General features: G+C 52.3%; 1 protein-coding gene across 4 annotated transcripts in view; it reads right to left on the bottom strand.

Moving 5' to 3' along the window:
• Positions 1–1037: 1037 nt before the first annotated feature.
• GRAMD2A (GRAM domain containing 2A) overlaps positions 1038–22506 on the bottom strand; it is an 81884-nt gene continuing 60415 nt past the window's right edge. The window contains exons 4-9 of one of the 4 annotated variants that reach the window (XR_012161218.1): positions 21555–21617; positions 14789–14945; positions 13254–13356; positions 11064–11171; positions 7769–8516; positions 1038–7660 (exon numbers count right to left, since the gene is read on the bottom strand). Coding sequence is in view for 1 of the 4 variants with exons in the window: in XM_073363163.1 (XP_073219264.1) it covers positions 11060–11171; positions 13254–13356; positions 14789–14945; positions 21555–21617 (435 nt within the window). In the remaining 3 variants the exon portion in view is untranslated. Of the gene's footprint in view, positions 7661–7768; positions 8517–11059; positions 11172–13253; positions 13357–14788; positions 14946–21554; positions 21618–22506 lie in introns of those variants that run through there. The other 3 variants (XR_012161220.1, XR_012161219.1, XM_073363163.1) reach the window with 3 other exon arrangements.

The raw sequence follows: 22506 nt of genomic DNA, 5'->3' as shown, positions 1-22506 counted from the left end.
GGCGAGGATTTATAGAGCCAAAGCACCATAGCCATACCACCTCTCCGGCCCCGGCCTGGGGCTGTCTGGCCAACCGTGCTAAGAAGAAAACGTGCAGTTGATTATGACTATGTGTCCCTGAGCTGTGACCTGTTGTTGTTAACCAGAAGAATCAGGCCTGGCAGCCAGGAAGGGGATGCTGCCACCTCCACTGCAGCCCCAGGACGTGAGCCAGGAGCACTCCCAGCAGCTGCTTCTCTTCCCCGCTGCTGCTCAGCAGCTCCCCCGCAGCCACCAGCTGTAGTACAGGAGCTCTGCTCCTTTGCCTTCTTCCCTACTGGATGGTGGGAGCCCCGGTGATCTTCTGGCTCTGCCTGAGCCTGGGGAAGTCTCTGGCAAGGTTGGCTACCCTAGCTCACGTCCAGGCAGCCCAAAAGAGAGGGTAGCCTAGGGGGTAGAAGAAGCCAAGAATCAACCACCAGTTGCAGTTCCCAGGTGCTCCAGCCAAGCTCAGGATCGCAGTGGCAGCCACCCCCTCCTCCATCAGCCCAGGGGTGCAGTGAGGGAGATACAGTGGCCAGCTACACTGCCGGCTCTACGCCTACTGGACACACAGCACAGCACTGACTGAGCCAGGACTGGAACTCGTGTGTTCCGGGCCCCTGGCCCCAGCCGTGCTGCCTGCTACGCTGGGAGCTAATTGTTATTATCGGCATCACCGTAGCAGCTAGGATCCCAGGCACGACCCATGAGACATGAGCACTGCAGGGCTTCCAGTAATGAATGGCCAGGGCCTCCTGCAGCAGCCCAGCCGTGGTTCAGTACAGACCCAGAGCAAGAAGGGCCCTACTCACTGAGCCACCATCACCACTCCCTGCCATGTCGGCGTCTTCCTTGAGACTTCCCATCCATGCTTTGCCCATGCCCTGCTTGGTTTGTAACCTACAGGATGACAGTATGAGACAATAGGGCAGCGAAACTCAGATTTGCTTCTACGTATTTTCCCCTGCTTGGGTTCTCCATGTGCAGAAAGACAGTAACCACTTCTCAGACACTGGCACATTAGAAAATGTTGGTTTTTATTTAAAATATGTTCACAGGCTACAGCAAGACAGCATCTATGCCCCAGATGTCACCCGCTGGCCAACAGGTGTAGTTATACAACTGAGAGTGGGGGCAGAAAGGACATGAACCATTCATGGATCTATATAAAGACTTCTGGATTACAAAAGAGATAAAGATAGAAGCAGCAAGGCTGGGCTGTGCATGCACCGACTTCAGCTGCCTTCCCCAGTCATTGATGCATCAGTACTTAGAGTTCCCAGCTGTGGTGCTGCGTCAGCACACACTCCTCGGGCAGGCTGGAGTGAAGAGTAAGGGTAAAAATCGCACCGAGATTGCACGTGACTCACAAAAATACTGTACAAGTGACTGGCGCAGCAAGATGTGGCTCCAGACCAGGGACAGATCCCAGCTCCTCAAAAGGAGCTTCATGACTGCATCATTAGCTCCGCCCTGGCTCCTCCCCTTCCTTTGGCCACAAGGACCAAGAGTGGGTCCAGCCTTTGTCCCCAGCCTCCTAGGAGGGAGAATGGTGTGTCTGAATGGAATCCTCCCCCATGCTACAAGATTGTGACATCTACTGGGCCATTCCTACCCCAGGTCTTGTCACTTTCACTTCAGCCTGACCACGCTGGCAGTGCTAAAGGGCATTTCCTCCTTGGCTGAGGTTACAGCCCGTCTGACTGCCTGCTGCTGCACTCATTGACATTAATACTTCAGTGGGAGAGGGCCAGTCTCAGGTGGTGGAGGCAGGTAAAATGCCTGTTTGAGTGATTTCACTGTGATCTATCTGGGAGCTTACAGAAACCAGGCTGCTCTTATGTCTGCAATGCCTTGCAGCTGCTGGTTAGAGGACGCAACTCAGGGTAAGAAGTGCATCATGGCAGATCAGGGACACTCATTTCACTAGTGTGAAACATTTGCAAACATTCTCCTCCTCCCCAAAACAAAACACCCAAGACACAGAGGGCAACAGCAGGACCAAGAGCTTCCTTAGGGACACAGGATTAGATCAGAGTCCAGTATCCTGTCTCCACGAGCAGCCAAGATTCCTTGTGCGTCAGAGGATGGCAAACCCACCTACTATTGCACCTGGCCAATTTGCACGGGTCCTTCACTAACCAGAGTGTTTAACATCGGCAATGGGTAGACATCAAAACAGGATCAGGTTCAGCAAGTCTGAAAAGGGGCGAAGAACGGCTGCTTGGTGCAAAGCTAAAGCAAGTGGCAGAATCGGTTAGCCAGCGCACACACTGTGAACACCTCAGTGCCCACACCCTATTTATCCACTACAAAGCTATTGCTGCCCCACACAATGGCTGATCCGCCTGCTGAGCCTTTCAGGGTGTGTCCACACTGCCATTCGACACCTGCAGCTGACCTGTGCCTGCCAACTTGGGCTCCTGAGGCTCAGCTGCAGGCCTGTTTAATTGCCATGTAGACCTTCAGGCTCAGGGTGCAGCCCAGGCTCTTGGACCCTCAGGCTGCAGCATGAGCCTGGACATCTACACCACAATTAAACAGCCCCAAAGCCTGAGTCACAGGGCAGCTGTGGATTAATTGCAGTGTAGAGACACCCTCAGAGACTAGCTACTTGAGTGTGCAAGCCAGTCACTAGGAGATAGGGCGTGAACATGCAGCTATGAGGACTGTTCAAAGGGCCCCAGCAGAGCTCTCTCGTCTCCCAATCACATAGCTCATGGGATGGTCCCTATTCTCCTCCTTGCATCCCAGCTCAGGAAGATGAGGTCTTGGGAAGTTACTGGCTCATCACTGAGAGCTTTAATATTTGCTCATCTCTGGGTTATTGCCTTGGGATACATTTCCCGGCTCTTTAAAGATAATAAATACCGTTATAAAATTCTAAAGGATTGTGTGCTCACATCCCATCTCCCAGAGGATCTGAGCAAACTTGTGACTGGCAGCTAGCATGTGGCATTCAGAGGTATACTGGAGCGGGTTGCAGAAAGGGATGTAAAAAGAGGAAATAAAGTCCTGTTCTCCTGCTGGAATAGCTCTGGCATCCCAGCTTAGAGTTCTCCATTTTAGTGACAACAAGACTGGAGGGGAGAAGGACAAAAAATTGCACCTAGAAAAGTAAAATAAATGAATGCCAAAAGTAAAAAATGGAATGATTGGATGACAACTGAAGGCTAAATTGCAGCTAGAAAAGTCTCCAGTCTGAATTTAGTTCAGTCCCAGCCCAGTGTCAAACCTCCTGTTCCTGAGCTCGCAGAGAAGCTAGCAAAAGGCCAAATTACAAGATCGTCTAACTGAAGTTAACATTCTAGACCTTGCACAATGTGGATTCAGGCCAGGACACGGAAATGAAACTGGCCTAGTGGCACTGATGGGTGATCTCCTGCTGTCAGTGGGCAGAAAGCCATTCTCCTCCTCCTGGGCCTCTCTACAGTGTTCAACACAGATGACCATGAGATATGCTGTCTGGCCTGAAAGAGAGGACAGTAGTCCAGGGTAATGAGGTAAAATGGCCTGAGTCCTTCCTGTACAAACACACCCAAAAGAGCAGAAATGGGCAACTGCACCTCTATCACTAGACTCCTCACTTTGGGTTTTCACAAGGATCAATTCCCTCACTGGTCCCTTTTGGCATCTATATCCTACTGCTTGGATGACATGGACTCAAGTGCCAACAATATGCCAATGGCACACAGCTCTACCTATTGTTCAGTACATACGACCACACGCCTACCACCAAGATGACCCAATGCTTTGATGAAATCAGCTCATGGATGAAGAACAGCTGGTTGATGCTAAACCCAAGAAAAAGAGAGGTGATGCTGGAGGGTGGGGGAATGTATTTTGAAGAGTTTTCAGCCATGGTGGAGTCTCCTTTGGCTGAAGTTCACACCCACAATTGGTCAATTTCAGTCCATCGACTTAGGAGTACTCCTGGATTCCTCACTGGACAACAAGCTCGCATGTCACAATGGTTGTAACGCTTTCCACCACCTCCGGCTGGCTAGGACACACCATCCCATCAGTCCTGGCCTCAGTTATTCACCCCTTCGTCACCGCTCAGCTGGCCTGCAGCAATGCAATACACCTGGGCATGAAACCTGCAGTGCTTAGGGAACTCCGACAAGTACAGAACACTGCAGCACATCTCAGCACCACAGCTGCTGCGAGCACCTTTCCTCTCCTCTCTACCCTGGCTCCCCTAGCATTTCCACTCAAGTTCAAGGCTGAGTCCTTATCTTCAAAACATTCCACGGACTGTGCCAGGGTATCTAAAAGACCATTTAAGCTCTGGGATGAAGACCTTGGTTGACAACTTTGCTCCTCTGTCACAATGGAACCATAACAAGAGTAAAGGTCATCTTTGCAGTCTGAGCCTGTGCAATGAACTCCCCCAGCCAGGGACAAAGGGCTACCACAAACCTCGCCACTCTCTGCTCCAAGTGCAAGGTGCGTTTCTTTGATGTCCATTCTGCAATGGTGACTTTATTTAATAAAAATAAGATTAAAAACACCCCTACCAAAACAAGACACTCCCCTGCACGTGCCGCTCCCTCTGGGACGAGGATAGGAGAACAAACACGGGACAGATGCATAGTCACATTGCTTAATGCCCAACTGGAAGGTGCCCACAGACTATGGTGAGGAGTGGGGTATAAAAACCTATATCGGATACTACATTATCGGTGCTTTCAGTGGAAAACAGCTGCAATGGGAGGGGGATCAGGAGAGATCCCAAATCCTCAGTTACCTCCAAATGCTAGTGCTTGGAAACCTCTCTCTGCGCAGTGACGAGTGGAGTCCCAGCCCCACCCATCACGCTAGCCCCCAGCTAGCCGTGACAGGAACACATGATGGCACCCCTAGTTCTGCACTGCACTGCCCACCCCTAACAAAGGCCTTGGGACGAGCATGCTACTCAAACAGATCCCAAGTCTTCAATAAGCTCGTCATATGGTCCTACCCCTCCAGAGGGGAGTGTTCGAATCCTGCTGCGGGAGCCCTGCTTAGCCCTGGAGCTGATGGCAATGGAGCAGAAGCAGCTGCTGACCCTGCAGCAGTTGTGAGGTTAATGGCAGTTGAATGAGCTCAGCCCAGACACACAGAGGTTAGGCCATGGAGCATGTCGTTCTTTTTCTGCAAGTCCTGCCGCCGCCTGCAAAGCCCCCTTCACCGCTCTGCAAGCGCTGTGCTTTGAAGCAGGAGTCCGCATCACAGTTCTCCTCCCTCATGGCACCATGCAACACAGCAGACACGGCTACATCCACTGCAGCCCTGTCTCTCCCCCAGGCATCCTGCTGCTGTCAGGAAGCTGCCAGTACTATCGCCGCATTTCAAGAGCTGTGGCTAACATGGTCAATGTGCACCTCCGCCAGCTGCAGGGGTCCCGATGTCAGTGTTTATAGGGGATGGGGTGAAAGCCGGGAGCAGTCCTGAGCCAGGCAAATGTGCAAGAACAACTGTGATGGCCAATCCGCAGGCAAAAAGTTCCAGCGATGGAGGAGCAGAGTGCTATCTGCAAAGCGAGCCCACTCCCCACCGCTCGCTGGGACCTCATCCCCAGGAGCGTGGGTTAACGTCACTGGAGGTTTCTTTGTTAAACACTGAAAGAGATTCGTACTCCGAAAAGCTGAGTTGTCATTTGTGCAAGAGAGTGAGTCAGACCATACCCCCCAGAAATGATCCCGGGCATAAAGCAGCATTTCCTGGCACTTTGTTGCGCTCCGGCCAGTCCTCACGCCCTCCTTGCTAGCTGTGTTCCTCTCCTCTGTAAGATTGGCTGCCGGGGCAGGATGGGAAGTGGGGGGAGAGGGGAGGAGAGCGAAGGCAGGACACAGCTCCCTGCACAGCTCACAGGTGACGTGGCACTTTGTTTTAGCAGCGCTTTCAAACACAATCAACCCAAAGACCGGATGCCTGATGCACACACACACACCGGAGAAGAGGGGATTGGTGAGTATTGCCGGCAGCACGGCCACTCTCCAGCAGCCTACGCACAACTGCTGGGCACATCCCTTCTGGAACGACTCACTGAGGGAGTCCCGGGCACCCTGACGCCAGAGTTACACGAGCTGCTTGCTGGTGTGAGGGGAGTGCCGCATCCTGGTGCTGCTTGCACCGTATTGTGTCTGTCTCCCACCTTTCGCTCCATGTGATCCCAAAGCGCTTCACACACAGAGACAGCTTTATTTAGTGTGAGGGGAATGAGGGGCTGATCCAAAGCCTGCTGGACCCAATGCGAATCTTTCCACTGACTTTGGATCAGGGTCCTAAAGTGCACGGTTACAGTGGCTGTGTGAGAGGTGCTTCTAGAACGCTAAGCAGGCTGGACTCTTAATATGCATCAGCCCAGGCAGGCTTTTGAATATTCATGAGCTCAGCCTCTTCCAGCATTGCACTCATGACTCCCATCCCATCCCCCTCAGCTCCATTGTCCCCCATGCGCAGCAGGGTTTCTGCTCAGTCCCCACACTCCCCAGGGACGGCGCTGCGTCAGGCCAAAGAGCACTGGAAGTTTCATTTAGATATTGACGACACAGAGCTTCCAGGGGAACACAGACACAGCTATTCCTCCTGCTCCATCTAAGGTGTTCGCTGGCTCCTGATCGCAGCAGGGCTACATCCTACTACAGACCAGGCCCAGCTCTCAACTCTCCTTTGGGGGTGCTCCCATACAGCCTTCTCCTGTGGTTAGAAACTTGGGGTGCTGAGGAGCCCCGTGTGGAGAGCATAGTGTGCCTGGCACCGCCATCAGACAACTGTCACTCCAAGTTCGGATTCAGCACTGCTGGTTGCTGGCCAAATTCCGTATTGCCTGTAAAGTGCAGATGCCTTTCAAACAGCCCTCCTGAATCTTGCTCAAAACTTTTCCTCTGGCCTCCTCAAGGAGCCAAATGAGGGGGTCTTATTCTAGCCTGTTCATCTCCCCACTGCCGAACCCTACCCAGTGCAGGTCGGCCTTGCTTTGCATCCGCTTGCGGACAGGCGGGCTGCCCTTTCTCTGGATTGCCCAGCGCGGCAGAGTGCATTATTACAGCATGGCATGTACTCTGCACAGCGCTGGGTGGGGCTGGGCTTTGGGGTTAGGGAGCCACCTCATCCCTTTATTTTCACCTCTCTTCTGCCCTGAAGGAACGCTGGCACAGGGACCGGGGTACGTTTTGGAAGGGACATGGGGCAGTTAAACATGATCTATGCTGCGCACGCTAGCCTCACAGGGGATGAGAGTTGCACAAGAATCCCCGTGACTAACAGTCTGCTATTGCCACCTAAAGAACCTGACTTCAGCAGGTATCGGGCCAGGAGCACTAACTCCTGTCTGGCATTTCGCTGGAGCTGTAACTTTTACACTGAAAGTTGTTATGACAACTACTGTAACTGAACTATTGCCCGCGTATGAACACTGGCACCTAAGCAGAGATGCATTTCAGGACCCGGCTAGGCCAAGGCCCAGTGTGGAAGGGTAATGTGGAAACCCCAAAGGGCAAGAGGAAATCCGTCCTGAGGAGAACTAGCTGAGTGTGGGAGGTGTGTTCTGGGAGAACAGAACATGCCTCAGCTGTGTCCCCAATCCTGAGCTCCGTAGGGAGGGTCAGTCTCTGCTTCCGGGGCTTCTCACTTACTGAGATCCACGGTTGTCCTTGAAAAAGAAAACAAAGCAGAATTAGGAATAAAAATGATGGTAACTTGAACACTGAGTCATCATAGGAGTTGGCCCAGCGGTGTCCCACCAGAACAGCCCAGTCACCTGTAGTCTGGTGTGCCACCGTTCGATGGATGCGACGATGGCCCAATGCTGGTGTCATAGCGCTAGAGTCTCCTGCTACCGTGGGGACGCGGCTCTGGGGACCGTGCGTCTAGGCCAAAGCCAAGGCCCCTGGAAGAACATGTAGCTTCACTAGCACCGGGCTCTCGCCAAATGAAAAGAAGGGGAGTCCTGCTGGCAGCAGCTAGGGTTATACGGACAGTCTGTCCCTGCTTGAGCAGGAGTCTCTGCTGGTAGGAAAACAACAGTATTTGGTCCTAATTGTGCTGATCAAGGGCGCAGCACCTTCTATGCTCAACAGAGGCGATTCCTGGACCATCAAGCTACTAACTGTTCTTACTTGCTCAGAATCCGACTGCAGATGCAGCTCGAGCCGCTGTCCAATGAAGCTGCACCCAAGGCTCTGATAAACAGTCAAGGCTTGGGAGCGGGTTTGGTACAAACGGGTGGCTGTCGTTTGGAAGAAGTGACTGCATGGATGGCCTGCTGGGCTCCAGTCCAATCCCACAGCGCAACAGGCCAAGGGAGGGAGGGACATGGGGGTTTGCCATTGCAAAGGGAGGCGTTGCGAGCCAGAAATAACGCAGAATAAAAGACTGAGCAATCCTTGGCTCAGACTCTCTCGATATTGCAGCCACGCTCACCAGCAGGACTCCCTGGAGATCTGTACACAAAGTGCTATTTTCCTGTCAAGGTCCATTGTGAGCCACAGCTCCAGGGCGACAGTCACCTGCAAACAGACACACAGAGGAAGATGAAGGCAAGCAACCCCATACGGGGCCCTGCCTTCACTCCAGACCGCCCAAGGAACTTATTCCTGGCATTGTGCGAGGAAGGGGTGATGTGGGGCTGATCCTCTCTCTTAAAAGACCTATCACATCCTGTAGGGGGCAATCCACAGGTGCCATTTCCCTGCACTGCAGCAGGTCCCCGTCCAGCACTCCGCCACTGACTCTATGCTGCCAGGACGCTGATCTGGAGTCATGGAAACTACAGGTCAGGTCCTGCTCCCGCTGGAGTCACTGCAGGAAGATCAGACCGTAAGGTAGTCCTGACGGGTCCGCTGGAGCAAACAGCAGGGACGTGTTGTAACTGCACTAGAAATGTTCTCCCATAGCCAGGGAGATGCTGATCCACTAGTGTTGTGCTGGGGGACAAGAGAGGGCAGGCATGACACAGGCACTTGGAGCGATGCTATATCTGACCACAATCATGAGCGCTACAGGGGGAATGACCCATCTACTTCTCACCCATCCAGCATCTCCTGCCAGTGCAAGTCTGACTGCTCTTCAGTGCTTGGTCTCATGCTACCAGGGGAAGCAGCACCAGATACTACTCCTGGGGGAATTTTGCACCACTGCACTTGTGCAGAATTCATGTCCCCCACAGATTTCTTTGCTTCCCAGCAGAAAAATGACTTTCTGATGGAGAAGCAAAGGGAAGCTGCAAGAGCAGTCAAGTGCCACTCCCTAGCTGCACAGGTACATTGTTTCAGGCACCTGAAGCAGCCGCCAGAGAGGTACATCATTGCAGGGCTGGGGACACCGCAGCCAGTGGCTCCTACCCTAAGCTGGGATCAGCTGCTAATCCCAGCTGGGCTGGAGGCAGGAGAGGATGGGATTTCCTCTTCCCCTACAGGGAATGGCTAGGGCTATGTCAGACCCCACCCCCAGAAACCGCCCCCAGCTGCAGGAAACTCAGCATCCTCCCCTGTGTCCTGCCCCCATTGCGCCTCAGCTGCAGGGGGAGGGGTCACTGTACTGGGAGCTGCTCCTGCATCCAACCAACCCCCATGCATCCGGATCTCCCATACTTAGACACCACTGCCAAGCCTCACCCAGAAACCCCCTAGCCCTCCATACCTGAACCCCACCCCATTAAACCTCAACCCCTGCATCTGGAGCACCCTGCACCCAGACCCCCTGCCTCAGGACCTCCACCCAGACCATCCCCCACTGAGCTCCCTGGACTCAACCCCACACCCTGATAAGCCCCCACCCTCCTGCACCAACCTGAGCTACCACATCCAGATCCCCATGCCACTGACCCCCAACTAGCTGCACCCAGACCCTCACCCCACCAAGCCCCAAACCCCCAGCACCCAGACCTCCTTGCTGAGACCCCCACACTCAGACCCCTCCACTGAGCCCCAACCACTTTCACCCTGCAGTCTCATTGCCCCTGCACCTGGAACCCCCCCCCCCCAAATGAGTCTGTGTGCATCCAGATCCCCCCACATCTGGGACCCCCCCCCCCCACTGAGCTGCCTGCACACAGACTCACCCCACACCTGGATCCCACCCATACTGAGCCCCTTCACACTTGGATCCTGCCTGGATGAGCCTGCCTGCCTTACACCTGGTGTGCCTGGCGCAGAGGGGCAGGGCCCAAGAGTGTTTCTGGGGCAGGCCCAGGCCTTGTGCTGTGTCAGGGTTGGGTGCAGCCTCACCACTGACTCTGTGTCCCAGGGGTGGGGAGGCTGCAGGGTGATCTCCCACCTCTGTGCAGCCAGTGGCCTGTGCTCCCCACTGCCATGCTGGAGCTCTGCATTTGTTTATTGACAAATAAAACTTGCAGAATTTTAAAATATTGTGTGCAGAATTTATAACTTTTTGGCACAGAATGCCCTGAGGAGTAATTAGATATGCTGGATCTGGGTGAGAAGGTTGCTCACGTTTGTTTCCCTGCCAATGCTGGGAACAGCACCCAGCCCAGAGGTTGGTGCTAGCCTCAGGCCAATGGCAAGAATGCCTCTCACTGGCTCCCTTGGCTGGGAAGCAGCAGCCGCTGCTCCTCAGAACTGTCCCACTGCCAAAGAACCAGTCCCAGCGACAGCAATGGGACCTTCCCTGGGTCCCTTGAAATAAAATCCATTCTGCGGAGCTGAAGTCAGATGCCTCGCTGCACAAACCACAGGTGCACTTCCACATGGACGTGCAATGAATAAAGTGACCTCTGCACGGTGGGAAGGAGCCCAAGTGCATTACAGATGGTCCACAGAGAGCACTGCGGAAATGCCACCAGCTTCAGGTGGAAGGCAACTGTCACGCTGACGACGCACCAGAGAGGGAGGTTGTGGGCAGGGGGATATATGGGATGTGGGCAGGACACTGCATCTATTCTGTAATGCACAATAGGATCTTTACTGTCCACAGCCCATAAGCAGGGCCCTTGATTTTATTGTTTAGGCACTGCCCAAAAACAAAGTCTGTACAAAAATGGCCCTGTGGACCCCCTATTTGTAACCCAAGGGTCCCAGAGCTGAGCACTCCCCTACCTCCGGTGCCCGCGTGAGAGGTAGTCCCGATTCAGAGAGCAGAGTTGCTGCTCCAGACGGAAGATCCGGAATGCCAGATATGACGAAGACACAACCAGGAGGCAGATCCTGGGAGCAAAGACAGACAGGAGCTGCGGGTTAGGACTGAAAGCCTTGGAGGCTAAAGCTTTGCCTATAGCAGAGGCTGTGTTTTCCTGGCCAGAGGATGTGGCCCGAGAGAGGAGGAAGGGACTAAAACCAAGGGGGAGGTTTCTCTATTGGAGACACATTTCTTTATTTAGTTTGTGTCTTTACAGAGCGTCATTCCTTGAGACAGCATGAGATATACGGCACCTCTCTCTCTCTCCACGGGGCCGCCATATGCAGCACGTTACCCACCAGAGCTGGGAGTCTAAACTCCTGGGCTGCATGCTGGATATACAGTCAGTGCTCAGAAAGCCAGCACCTGGGGCTAGACAGGTGTTAGCAATTCCAGTGGGCACAAGGGACCGATTCTCAGTTGTACCAAGATCTCAAGGCCCCTTTCTGGCAGCAGCAATAGGCCTTAAAGTGGTCACAAAATCACTTCTACCAACCATAAGGCCCGTTTTACAGTGCCAAAGTGGTGTAAAGGAGCTTCAGTGTAAATGGGAATCAGGCCCATAAAGCAGCAGCTACGTAACGCAGCACCCAGCCGTTCAGACTCAGAATACAGCCAGGGATGTGATGGAGATTTCCCTTAAACGGCATCAGTGCAGGTGAAAAGGGGCTGGAAGCGGAGCCCCAAAGAACAGAAGTTCTCTAAAGCCACAGAACAGGCAGTAGCAGTGCAGGCTCTGCCCCCTTGCCGCTCTGCAGCAAGAGGCTGGAGGAGACTGGACTAATGGAAGCTAACAGAGCAATCCCCATGAAGTGCACAAATGGCTAACGGTCCAGTACCCCTGGGTGGGCACCTTCCAGCTGGGGAAGCATTAAGATCGGAGTTCCCAGGCCTGGGGCATGGGACAAGCTAGTAAGAGAGCTTCGTACAGATGGCTCAGCACTCGCGAGGGGAGCACAAACACCCTCCACAGTCCAAGTCGTTCCAGGGCAGAGCGTGGCTAACGCAAGCTGAGCAGCCCATGGATAAGAGGAGCGTTTTGGGGGCCTCTCACCTTCTACGGATCTAAATCATTTTCACAATGCAGCCACCTTGCCAACCCTGCTCTCGTAAGTTTCAGCCCAGTGTGATTGCAGAGTGGCTTAGATAATAAATCCTGAAACAGGCCATGCTAGCTCAGCTGTGAGGTATTCAACATCCCTGCTAGGCTCTGCAGCCACAGGGCTACTTCCAACCTTCTGCTGAATTCCTCTGACCACGTGCTTTCTCCTCTCCCCCGCCCCGCCTTTACTCCTCTCCTCTTTGCAATCAGCGGAGCTGGCTAACGCTGCCACTCCCATCCCGCACTGATGCTAGCCTGACCCTCCAGCGCAACACACTGGAGCTGTGCTGGGGGCAGCAGAGCTCCGCGGATGCAGCAAAGGCAGCAGCTTTGAGAATTCCTGCGAGGATCTGCATCCGAACCCAACCTGAGCTACAGAGCTTTTCAGTAGGGCATGATAGAGAGCAGCAAAGAACATGGATATGGTCGTGTGCAGTGTGGAACAGAATGCCTGCAATCAGAGGCAAACTAGGATTTTATGGGGCCCTGGGCCAGAGCAAGTGGGGGCCTCTCCCCACCCCTTCCACCTGCAGTCCCCCCTGCCCCTCCTGGCACTCCTGCCAGGGAGTGGGGTTGGGGCATGGGGACTTCCCTTGCTCCCTTGCAGGAGCGCCGGGCAGATGGGGGAAGTGGGTGTGCCCATTTTTCTGGGCCCCATTGGCTAATCCACCACTGCCTGCAATCCCTTTTTAACAGTGGAGGAAGCTTCCTCGCTGGTTTTCTCTCCCCCTCCACTGCCAACGTGGCTGTGTTGCCGAGAAGGTGGCTCAATCCCAGGCCTTCTCCGCTGCTGATGCCAACTGTGAGGTGGATCTTTGTCTAGGTACTCGACTGAGCCCACATGATCTCTCACAGACCACTACAGGACTGTCAGATGGTAACGACTTTCAGTTGCTATTAACTTGGGTGTGACTGGACCAGTGAGCCCTAGGGAAAAAGATTGCAGCCAGTGCACTTGGTTCCCCACTCTGGTCCCACGTAGCTATCTGTATGCTGACTGCATGCTTACAGTACAATGAAGATTTTCAAGAGCTGATAATCAGACGGTCTCAGCTCTGCTACATAGTTTGGTTCCTCCTCCAATTCCTCCTCTTCTGTGTTTATTGCACTTTCTGAAACAAAAGCAAAGACACGCCTAAACGAAACTGACAGATTGATGGTTAATCCAGCTTAAGGACCCTATTCAATTCTCTGAACCAGCCTTGAACAGCTACAAAACCCTGATATACCCTGCACTCCTGATCATTCACTACAGCTCTGTCCCTAGGGAAATGCATTTCTAATCCCCCACCCTTTAAATGAGTTTCTCTGCTTCAATTCCATTATACTAAGAACCTGTTCGATACTCACCACATCACCTGAGGGAGCTCAGTTGTGCTGGGCATATCTCCTTCGAGAGGAAAATGATACTTACAAAGTAAATGCCTTTAATCCTTTGCTACCCGGTTCAGGCACGAAGGTACCTTCCCAAAGGGCAAATCCTGCTAAGACTCATGGCAGCCATGCACATCAAGGAGAGAAACATCCCTTTCAAAAGCAAGGCTGTCTGGGCACCTTCTGTAGATTTCCTGACCCACATTTCAGGACGGACTGGCCAAACCCCTCTCACAGTCAAGGGGAACACGGCTTCCACAGCAAGGTCTTCAACAGGGCAATCCAACCAGAGCTAAGCTCTTAGACATGCTAATTACGCCCCAGGCTCAGCATTTCTCTTCTCTCATCAGAGCTGGATCTGAGGAGTCTGCAAAGAAATCTGCTGGCAGCTTTCTGTGCTCTTTCTGCCTCAGACACGTACAGGGCAAGAGTTGTATTCAAACAGGGATCTCCTCTCCCAAGGAGGCGGCTCTGTTGGACAGTCCACTTCAGCTGTGGTCTTGGCTAGGCCTCCTGATCTAGGGAGAGGTCATGGGGTCCTCTCCCTGAGTGCTCCACAGGGGATACAGCTGCAGAGTAATGCACAGCAGCCCCACATGCACCTTCGCCGTTGGTGAATGAGAGTTACGTTCCACAGAGCCCACGAAACCACTCTGACCTGAGCACACCCTTTGTATACACTCTCTCCAGAGCTCCAGTGGGAATATTCCTCCATCACATGGCCAGGATTCCCAAAGGGACATTTCTTCACACAAGAGGCAGCAGATACTACTTTCTCCTTCCTTGGAGGTCAGTGCTCCCATCTCCTGGACACTGTTTTCGTGTCCTCCACCCACAGACGGGCACCAGGGCTACACAGGAGCCAGAGGAATGCATTCTCAGTTATGCAGCACCTGGCAGAGGTTTGCTCTATTGGGCTGTGAGATCTAGGAATGCTGAGTTTTAATCCCAGCGCTGATCTGTATTCGTTGTGTCCTTAACCAAATGACGTCGCTCTTGTGCCTCTATTTCCCCATCTGTAAAATGTTTTCAGTGCAATAAGCCAAGCAAACAGTCAAAAGGAGCACAATGGCCAGAGAAACGTCCCCAAAGGCCAATCACAGCAGTGAACGTAAATACACTGCCGGAGGTGGTTACTAGCTCTAACCCTCTGTCCCCAGCATCCCTCACCTGATACCAGGGGCTCCTCGGAATTAAAAGAGCTCTCCTTGGTGCTGAGGCTGCTGATGGACGCTCGGTGGATGCACTGGTAGTCTGCATCTGGGAGAGATAGGGAGAGAGATGCTGGGGAAACCTTCCTCCACTTCACTTCTGGGACGATCACCTCCTGTGGAAGACACTGAACATTAGCACCACACACCGCCACCCCCACTGCCGGCAGGCATCCGAGAGAGCCTGGGCCTCCAGCACAGACCATCCAACACAGGAAGCAGTTTCTAGGAGAGGATCTAAGCCCAGGGTTCTCACTCTGTGAGGCTCGTATCTGCTGGGCAGCTGTCTCCAGCCTGTTCTGCACAGCTGCGAGGCCCCCTCAAGGGCCTGCCTGGGCTGCCACTACCAGTCACATTCTCATTGCTTGGATTAGCAGCCTCAGAGACACTAGAAGCACAATACAGATTCTTTATCAAGTGTTGGAGCTGGATTCGTGCCAGGATAGAAAAGCACCATGGTGGGGGGCAGGAGGGCGTCCTTCCCAGAGCAGGCAGGGCTCGGAGAGCAGGTCCATGGTGGAAATACTCGGTGAGATTTTCAGAGCAACCTCAGGGTTTAGACAGATCTCCATTAATCTTAATGGAAGGAAGGGACCATTCTGATCAGCGGGTCTGACCTGCTGCACAACACAGGCCAGAGAACCTGACCCAGGATACCTTGTTGCACTCTCCATCCTGGCTAGCAGCACTTCTGACCCCCCTCGACTCTCTCCCAGGACACCCCTGCAGTCTCAAGCCTTGTGCCTGCACCTCCCTGGGGTGGACTCCCACTCGTTTCCCGCTCTCAGCCTGGGTCTTGGACTGCAGCGCCCTGTTCCCCAGCCTTGAGTGCTCAGCAGGTCTGACTGGGCGTGGCACCTGCATGTCGCCCTGTGACGGGGTGAATGCAGGGACCAGAGAGTTCTCTTCGAGCATTGTTCCATCTTAACAGCAGGGACACAGCAATGCATAAGAGAAACAGGGTTTTAAAACAACAGTGCGAAGAAGAGCTCTGCGTAGCTCAAAGCCGCTCTGTCTCTCTCACCAAGAGACGCTGGTCCAGTAAAAGATCTTGCCCCACCCGCCCTGTCTCTCGACTATTCGGGGACGAGGTGGCTAGGCCACTACCGGGACCATTCCAATAGCCCAGGTAGCGCTGCAGTTCCTAGCGCAATAACCAGGTCAGATACAAGAGGCACAAACCCTCACAGCTCAGCCCCACGGCCGCCACGCTCTAGCTCGGCTGCAAGTTACTGGGCTTATCTTTCAGGCACACGGCCAATCTTGCTTTAAAAGACTCCCAAGTGACGGAGAATCTGCCATATCCCTGGTAAAGTTGCCCAACAGTTAATTACCCTCAGCATTAAAAATCTCCCCTACAGCCTCCACGAAGCATAAACAAAAGAGTGAATTTAAAAATCTTTCAGCATGTACAATTTGTAGCACTGCTACCACCCCCTCCTATGCGATTTCAAACCTAGCTACGCTACAGCAGCCCTGGGCAGATGCAGTTGTTTTATAAATATTTTGACAGATAAATTATATATTGCACAACTTATTTCTGGAGCTCACTATAAAACTCTTCCTAGTCAAACAATGCTAGAGCCTGAGCCAGATTTCTTGCTGGGGTTTAAACGCTTTGTCCCTTTCAGATGTTACCCCAGCCTTGCACTACCAAGGTGCAAGCAATCAAATCAGCGCACACCCCCTTTTTCACAACTGCAAACTCTACACTCTGCATCTTGCCTGCCAGTCGCCTGCAGTGAGTGTGCGCCTTTGAATCCTTCCTTGGCAGATGCACGGCCTTATGCTGGAGCCTATGGAGGCCTCTCTGGGGAGCTGAGGTACCGAGACGTCAGGCTGAGTGTACAGCGTTGAATGGTGAGCAAGAACCAGAAGTACTGCAGAGGGTCAGCGATCAAACCAATGTGTCGTGTTTTTCTTTGGCTAAGTGGCTGCGCTGCTGATCTGTACCTTCTGCTTGGTTTGCTTACATTAATTCTACAGCTGCAGTAGCCTATCAGCATCTGGAGAGGTGGGCCTCCCTTCACCCCACGCAGATTTCTGCTATTTGGGGGCTATGGAGGGGACCTGACTAAAACACTTCCCAGTTCTCATGCTCACTAGCCAACTTAAAAATACTGCTTTTACTTCCTTAATTCTGGAAGTAGAAATTTAAAAGGAGATTCAAATCTCACACTGCTGGAAAACAAGAGAAACTATGCTGGTCTTGCGTTGTTTCCAGTTGGTAGCTCTCAGATGTGGAGGGCAGCCCTTCCTCCTTGGGAAGTCTGCTCTCCACCCCCTTTGGGTTTGAGGAGCCCCATGCAGTGGCTGGGAGAGGCAAAGAGCCATCTCTGTGCTGAACCACGTAGGGGCCCCAGTGGGTGGGTGGTGGGTGAAGCACTGGCAGGATTGGGCCCTTGCAGTGCCTGGTGTGTGCTGGCTGGGAGATGGGGAGTTCACACAGCCGCTCCTTGCTAGGAATAAACTGGCCCCTGTCCAGTCCTGACGTGGAGCGGTTGACAGCCACTCCGAGGTGCCACACAATGGGGTTTGGACACGAGGCTGTTCTGCTCCGCTCTCCCCATCCTGGTCATCAGCTCCCGCGAGTGTTTGTGGGGAGGGGCGAGTGTCTAGGCCTCACTGCGGATGTGTGCTGAGCCACAGCAAGCTGCGCTGAGCATAAATCCGACTGCCCTGGGCACCTGGAGGGTAGAGGCAGGGTCCTGGTGTGTGCCCTGTGTCAGCCCAGCTACCCCCGTGCCTCACCCCAGCAGCCAACTGGAAACACCACAAGCCCTGCTCCCTTGTTTTCCAGCCCCTCTCGGCTCCCCTTTCTGTGCCGAGACTGGAGAATACAGAGCTCACGCAGCTGTGTGGGTGAAGTCAGCCCAGGCTAGGGTTTTACAAATGCTTCTTCCATGTGCCAGAGATCCAGAGGTGAGAGGGACGCTCAGAGCCCTGCCAACAGCTCCTCAGACAAGAGGTCTGCTGCATTCCCCTTGACACAGTAGTGAGGAGGGGGAGTAGCAACTGCACCAAGCAGTTAGAGCTATAGACTGATCCGCAGGGAGAGGGACTCATGGGATAGCTTGTCCTTTCCTCCACCTCCTCCTGAACTGGTCAGGTCACTGGTCAGCTTCCAATAAGCCAACCAACCCCTGCACTGGTGTGTGTTCTAGGAGGATGAATCAAATCATTGTCTTCAAACGAGGGGTCTTCTCTGGAGACTCCTCTTCCTACCCCACCGATTCATCGTCCTCTGCCTCCGGGCTTCTCTCTGCCCTGGAGATTGGATGTGCTCCCTGCAGAGTCCAGCACGGCTCCTGTTAGTCCTTCCTTCCTGCCCCATGGCAGGAGGCGGCTGTTCCGTTAGGCCAGGGAGCAAAAGCCCCACTCGAAGGATCTACACGAGAGGCATCTTGGTGCAAAGCACTCACACATGAGCACTGAGTGATTCCCAGAAACCATGTCCACAATGGGTTGCGGAGAAAGCTGTCAGGATGGATTCCTCACGCTCAGCAGCACTACACGACCTGAACTTCCGGCCAGCTGCCAACAATACATATGCTGTCCCTAAATATGCTGTCCCTAAAGCATAACATAGAATATGGTCTCAGGTAAGATGCTGCCAGCTTCTTCAAGTTGGCGCCTTAACCCCCAGCCTCCCTGGAAGCTCTGCTGGATGTGCTGCTCTACTTCAAATCCCAGGCTAGAAAACAAGGTGGGATTTGTGCTCTGGGAATTCCAGCCTGGGGAGCAAAGCATCTCTGTGGCACACAAGAAGGTGCATTGCAAATACTAAGCGTGCAATTGGTCTTACAGATCCTTGTTGGAGGCAGGTAGCTTCACTCGGGCTGTTAAGGGCTTCAGCTACAATAGGACCTTTTAACCAGCAGTTCCTATGTTATTACCCATAATCTTGCCTTGTTCACACTCACCATTAACGTTATCTATAGGCCAGAGCAGCTGTCCCTCATGGGAGGCCTGACTCCTGGAAACTCTGAGCACTTTATGGTGCATTAGGGAAATGGTTAACAGATAATAACCAGTTACTTGGCAAAGTAGAAAATAACTGGCCGTGATAAAAGATGATTATCAACACAGTTGTAAAACCAATACAAGAGCTGCAAAAGGATTATTAATCACTGAAAGGGCCTCTGCAGCGTGGCATGAGACCACATGACAGGCCATGTAACATAAGGAGAGGTGAGCAGAAACAGGGCAATGTCTGCTCACATGAACAGAGACACTGGCTAGATCACCTCAGTGAGCTGCCTCCCTGAGATCCAGGTGAGAAAACCTACCCCAATGCTGGAACAGCTTTCAGAATGGATTTTGAGCCACTGACAACCGCGCCAGGGCTTCCCTGACACTGTCACAGCCAGCAACGAGAGTGCACGTCCCCTTTGCTACATCTACAGGGGCAGGCATGGAAAGGAAACGTACGTGGATCCTGCTCTGAGTGGATGAAGCAGACACAGCTGAGCCAGCTTGGGCCCACGAATCACAGTAGCCAAGGCTCTAGGTTTTCTCATTCAGGGCACAGAGCCCTCACTGTGGGACAAGGCTTTTTAAAAAAAGGCCCCAGGAGAGAAAAGTCATCCCATTGTTACAACAGGATCCCATTAAGGTGGGGACCCCAGGGGCTAGAGCACTCAGCTGGCCATAGACAGACATTTACTCTCCCGGTCACTAGAGAGACTTTGCAGCAGGATGGGGAGCTGAAGGGCTTTGGAAGGCGCCAGCCTGGGCTGAGCAGATGGGATACTTTCCCCTTTAGCAGTCTGCAGAGATTATCTGACTGCTCCCTTCCACGGGGCAGCCATTCCCCCGCAGTGCACACAGAGAGACAGGTCTCCATTTCATGAAGGCTGTGAGAGCTTTACTTCGGAAGCTGCTGTTTCTGAAAGTGACGCAGCCTTGTGTGACAGCAGCTGCAGAAAACGAGGATTTCTGAGAGACCGGTGCATCTCAGTGCTCCTTGCACAACACAGAGAAGCAGAAACACAGCTTCTCTGGGGCACACAGCTACCGTGCGGTCACGAGCTTCAGAATCAGGCCATTACAAGAGAAGTCCAGTGGTCAAAAAAATCCAACACTTAAAAGCTGTTGTCCTAGCCCCAGTTAACCCCTGCTGGAGACTCATTTCCTCTGCAGTGACTTGCATACCAACAGCATTGTTCGTGTATGTCAGTCTCTCTCTGATTAAAACAAACACCTGTACAACCACCAAGTGGTACACACACCTTATCGGAGTAACTTGTGCTTGTACTGCTGTAGCCCTCAGCTCGCTGAGCCCCAGGTCCTTCCAGCAGTTAATCAACATCACGCGAATGTAACACAGATCGGAAGCCCTTTGGTCTTCCTAGAACACTACTGGGTGTTCTACCACCATTCTCCGACTTTCCTCACCACGGCTCAGGAGGTGTCTGTATCGAAAACTTGATACATCTCAGTGAAAACGTGTCTTGACCAGACTGATTTATTTCAAAACTCGGGACACATCTTTGACAATTTCCTACAAGACACTTGCTGTTCAACCAGCAACAACTGGGACGTTCCAACAGTGCTTGTAAGGTCTCAAGCCGTGCAGCTGCCATAGGGATTTCACTCTGGGAGCAGCACAGTTACCTGCCCTAAAGGCAGAGCTGGTCGGGAATTTTTTAACACCATGTTTTTTCCATTGGAAAATTCCAATTAGTGGAAAGGAAATGTCACAGAAAAAGATCAGTTGCAACTAAACTTTCTTTGGGAAGGTTTTTCAGGTCCAGGTGAAAGAGAGAGACCCACCACCCCAGAATAGTCAATAGCATCCTGGGCAGAGCACTGACATCCCAGGGGAGTGCCCTTGCCACTAGGCTATGGGGTATTATGGGGTGGCTCTCATTTGCTCGCTCTCTCTCTCGCTCATTATTTCCATGAAAAATCTGAAAAGCTCCAGTTTTTGTTCCAATGCAGAATGAAGTCAAATTTTGAAGCCACAAAATTTGTCACAAAATGGAATTCTTATTTTCCAGCCAGCCCTACTGCTGCCAACATCTTTGTGCTTTCTGGTGTGCTGGGATTTTCATGTAGAGTTATTTTCCCTGCAAATACAAATAATAAAAATAAAAGCTGATCTTTGAGTCTGATCCGTTGGTGAAATGGTTGAACAGAAAGTTTAAGAAGAGAAGAAGTTTTTAATCTATTGGGATTTTTGCTCATTTAATCATGTTCCCCGCACGTTATGAGTATTTAGGACTCAGGCCGCTTTATTCAATTTGAAGATCTCCACTCTAACCAGCAACGAAGAAGCTGTTTGAATGTCAAGCAGATTTTATGTCTATTAACCTGGACTAGACACTTGAACATGAGCCTTCAATTCAGGCATCAACACAAGGTTTTCCAAATGATCCCCTTCACACCATTAATATCCATTTCTGTCAAGTCACGCTGGATTCTGTCAAAAGATCCTGCAGGCCATGCTAAAAAATGGAGCATAACCATGACCTTCCCTAACAACCAACGTTAAACATGATTTTGGCTGTGGGAGGAAGCAGGCAGAGGAGCTGGTGTTCACCACACTCCAGTGCTGCTTTTGGCAGGTTCAAAGTGCATGGGGATTTTATTAAACTTCAAACAGATGCTTCACAGCCTGCAGCATTAGTGCCCGTATGGTCACTGCAGAGGCATTTTACCAGGGGCATTCTGTGATATTCTATTGTTGTTATTGATTCCTTGTTTGCAAATATGGCTCTTACCAGGGATACAGAATCAGGTTCGTCTGTGAATTCTTTCAAACTCAAACTCTTCTTACTTGAAACCTGGAAGAGAGGGAGGAGCAGATGTTACCGACTCATCACCAGGGGATCTCCACTTCTCTGCTGGAAGGCACTGAATGGAGCATCCTGACTAGGACACTCCGCTGCCCCTCTCTCCCCCAGCAGAAAGTTATAGTAACTCTGGGTTCCAAAGCTGCTGGCGAGCCTGTTAAGAACACTGCCTGCAGACAAACTTGCCATGTGCAAACCCTTAGGGGTTGCCGCTCCTGTACATGTGACTTCTGGAGAAGGGTTTCTGGCAATGGGTTATTCCAATGGAGACAGAGTGCTCAGGCTAGACTGGGCTGGAGAAGAGATGAATGAGGAGTCAGCAGCATGCAAGTGTTTGTTCTCATTTCCAAGACTGAACAAAACCAACATAATGTAAAGACACTTTGGCAACAGTCTGGGCTTGGAGAGGATGTCAGGAGCTCCCAGCTTTGAGTCCCAGCGAGCCAGACCCATGACCAGGCTTTGGGTAAGTCATTTCCCCTCTCTGTGCCTCAGTTTCTCCTCCCTGTAAAACAGGTAACACTGTCTGGGGGGGGAAGCAAAAACTCCTGAGGCAGAGTTATTGGGTTCCATCGAATTTGGCCGTCAGGATGAATCAGCAGAAGAACTCTGCAAGTCCATGGACGATCCTAGCTCCTTACAGCCTGTTACATGCCAGAGGCACTTTTCTGGATTAAGTGTATGTCTGAATTAGACTACACACCCAGATGGCTCAGAATAAAGACATCAAAAATAAGGTGGTTCTTTGGAGGCTGTTTATCCTCACCACCAGCTTAAGGACTGATGGATTTCTTCCCCTCAGACTTTTTTTTTTAAATTTCCCCTAGGATCTAATTTGTACCAGGGTTTTTATTCCAATATTTAAAAGCCCTGTAAAGAG

This window comes from Lepidochelys kempii, chromosome 10 (assembly GCF_965140265.1).
Source record: "Lepidochelys kempii isolate rLepKem1 chromosome 10, rLepKem1.hap2, whole genome shotgun sequence".
Classification (NCBI taxonomy): domain Eukaryota; kingdom Metazoa; phylum Chordata; order Testudines; family Cheloniidae; genus Lepidochelys; species Lepidochelys kempii.
Note: the sequence above shows the minus strand (reverse complement) of the source record. Positions and strands in the feature narration are given on the sequence as shown.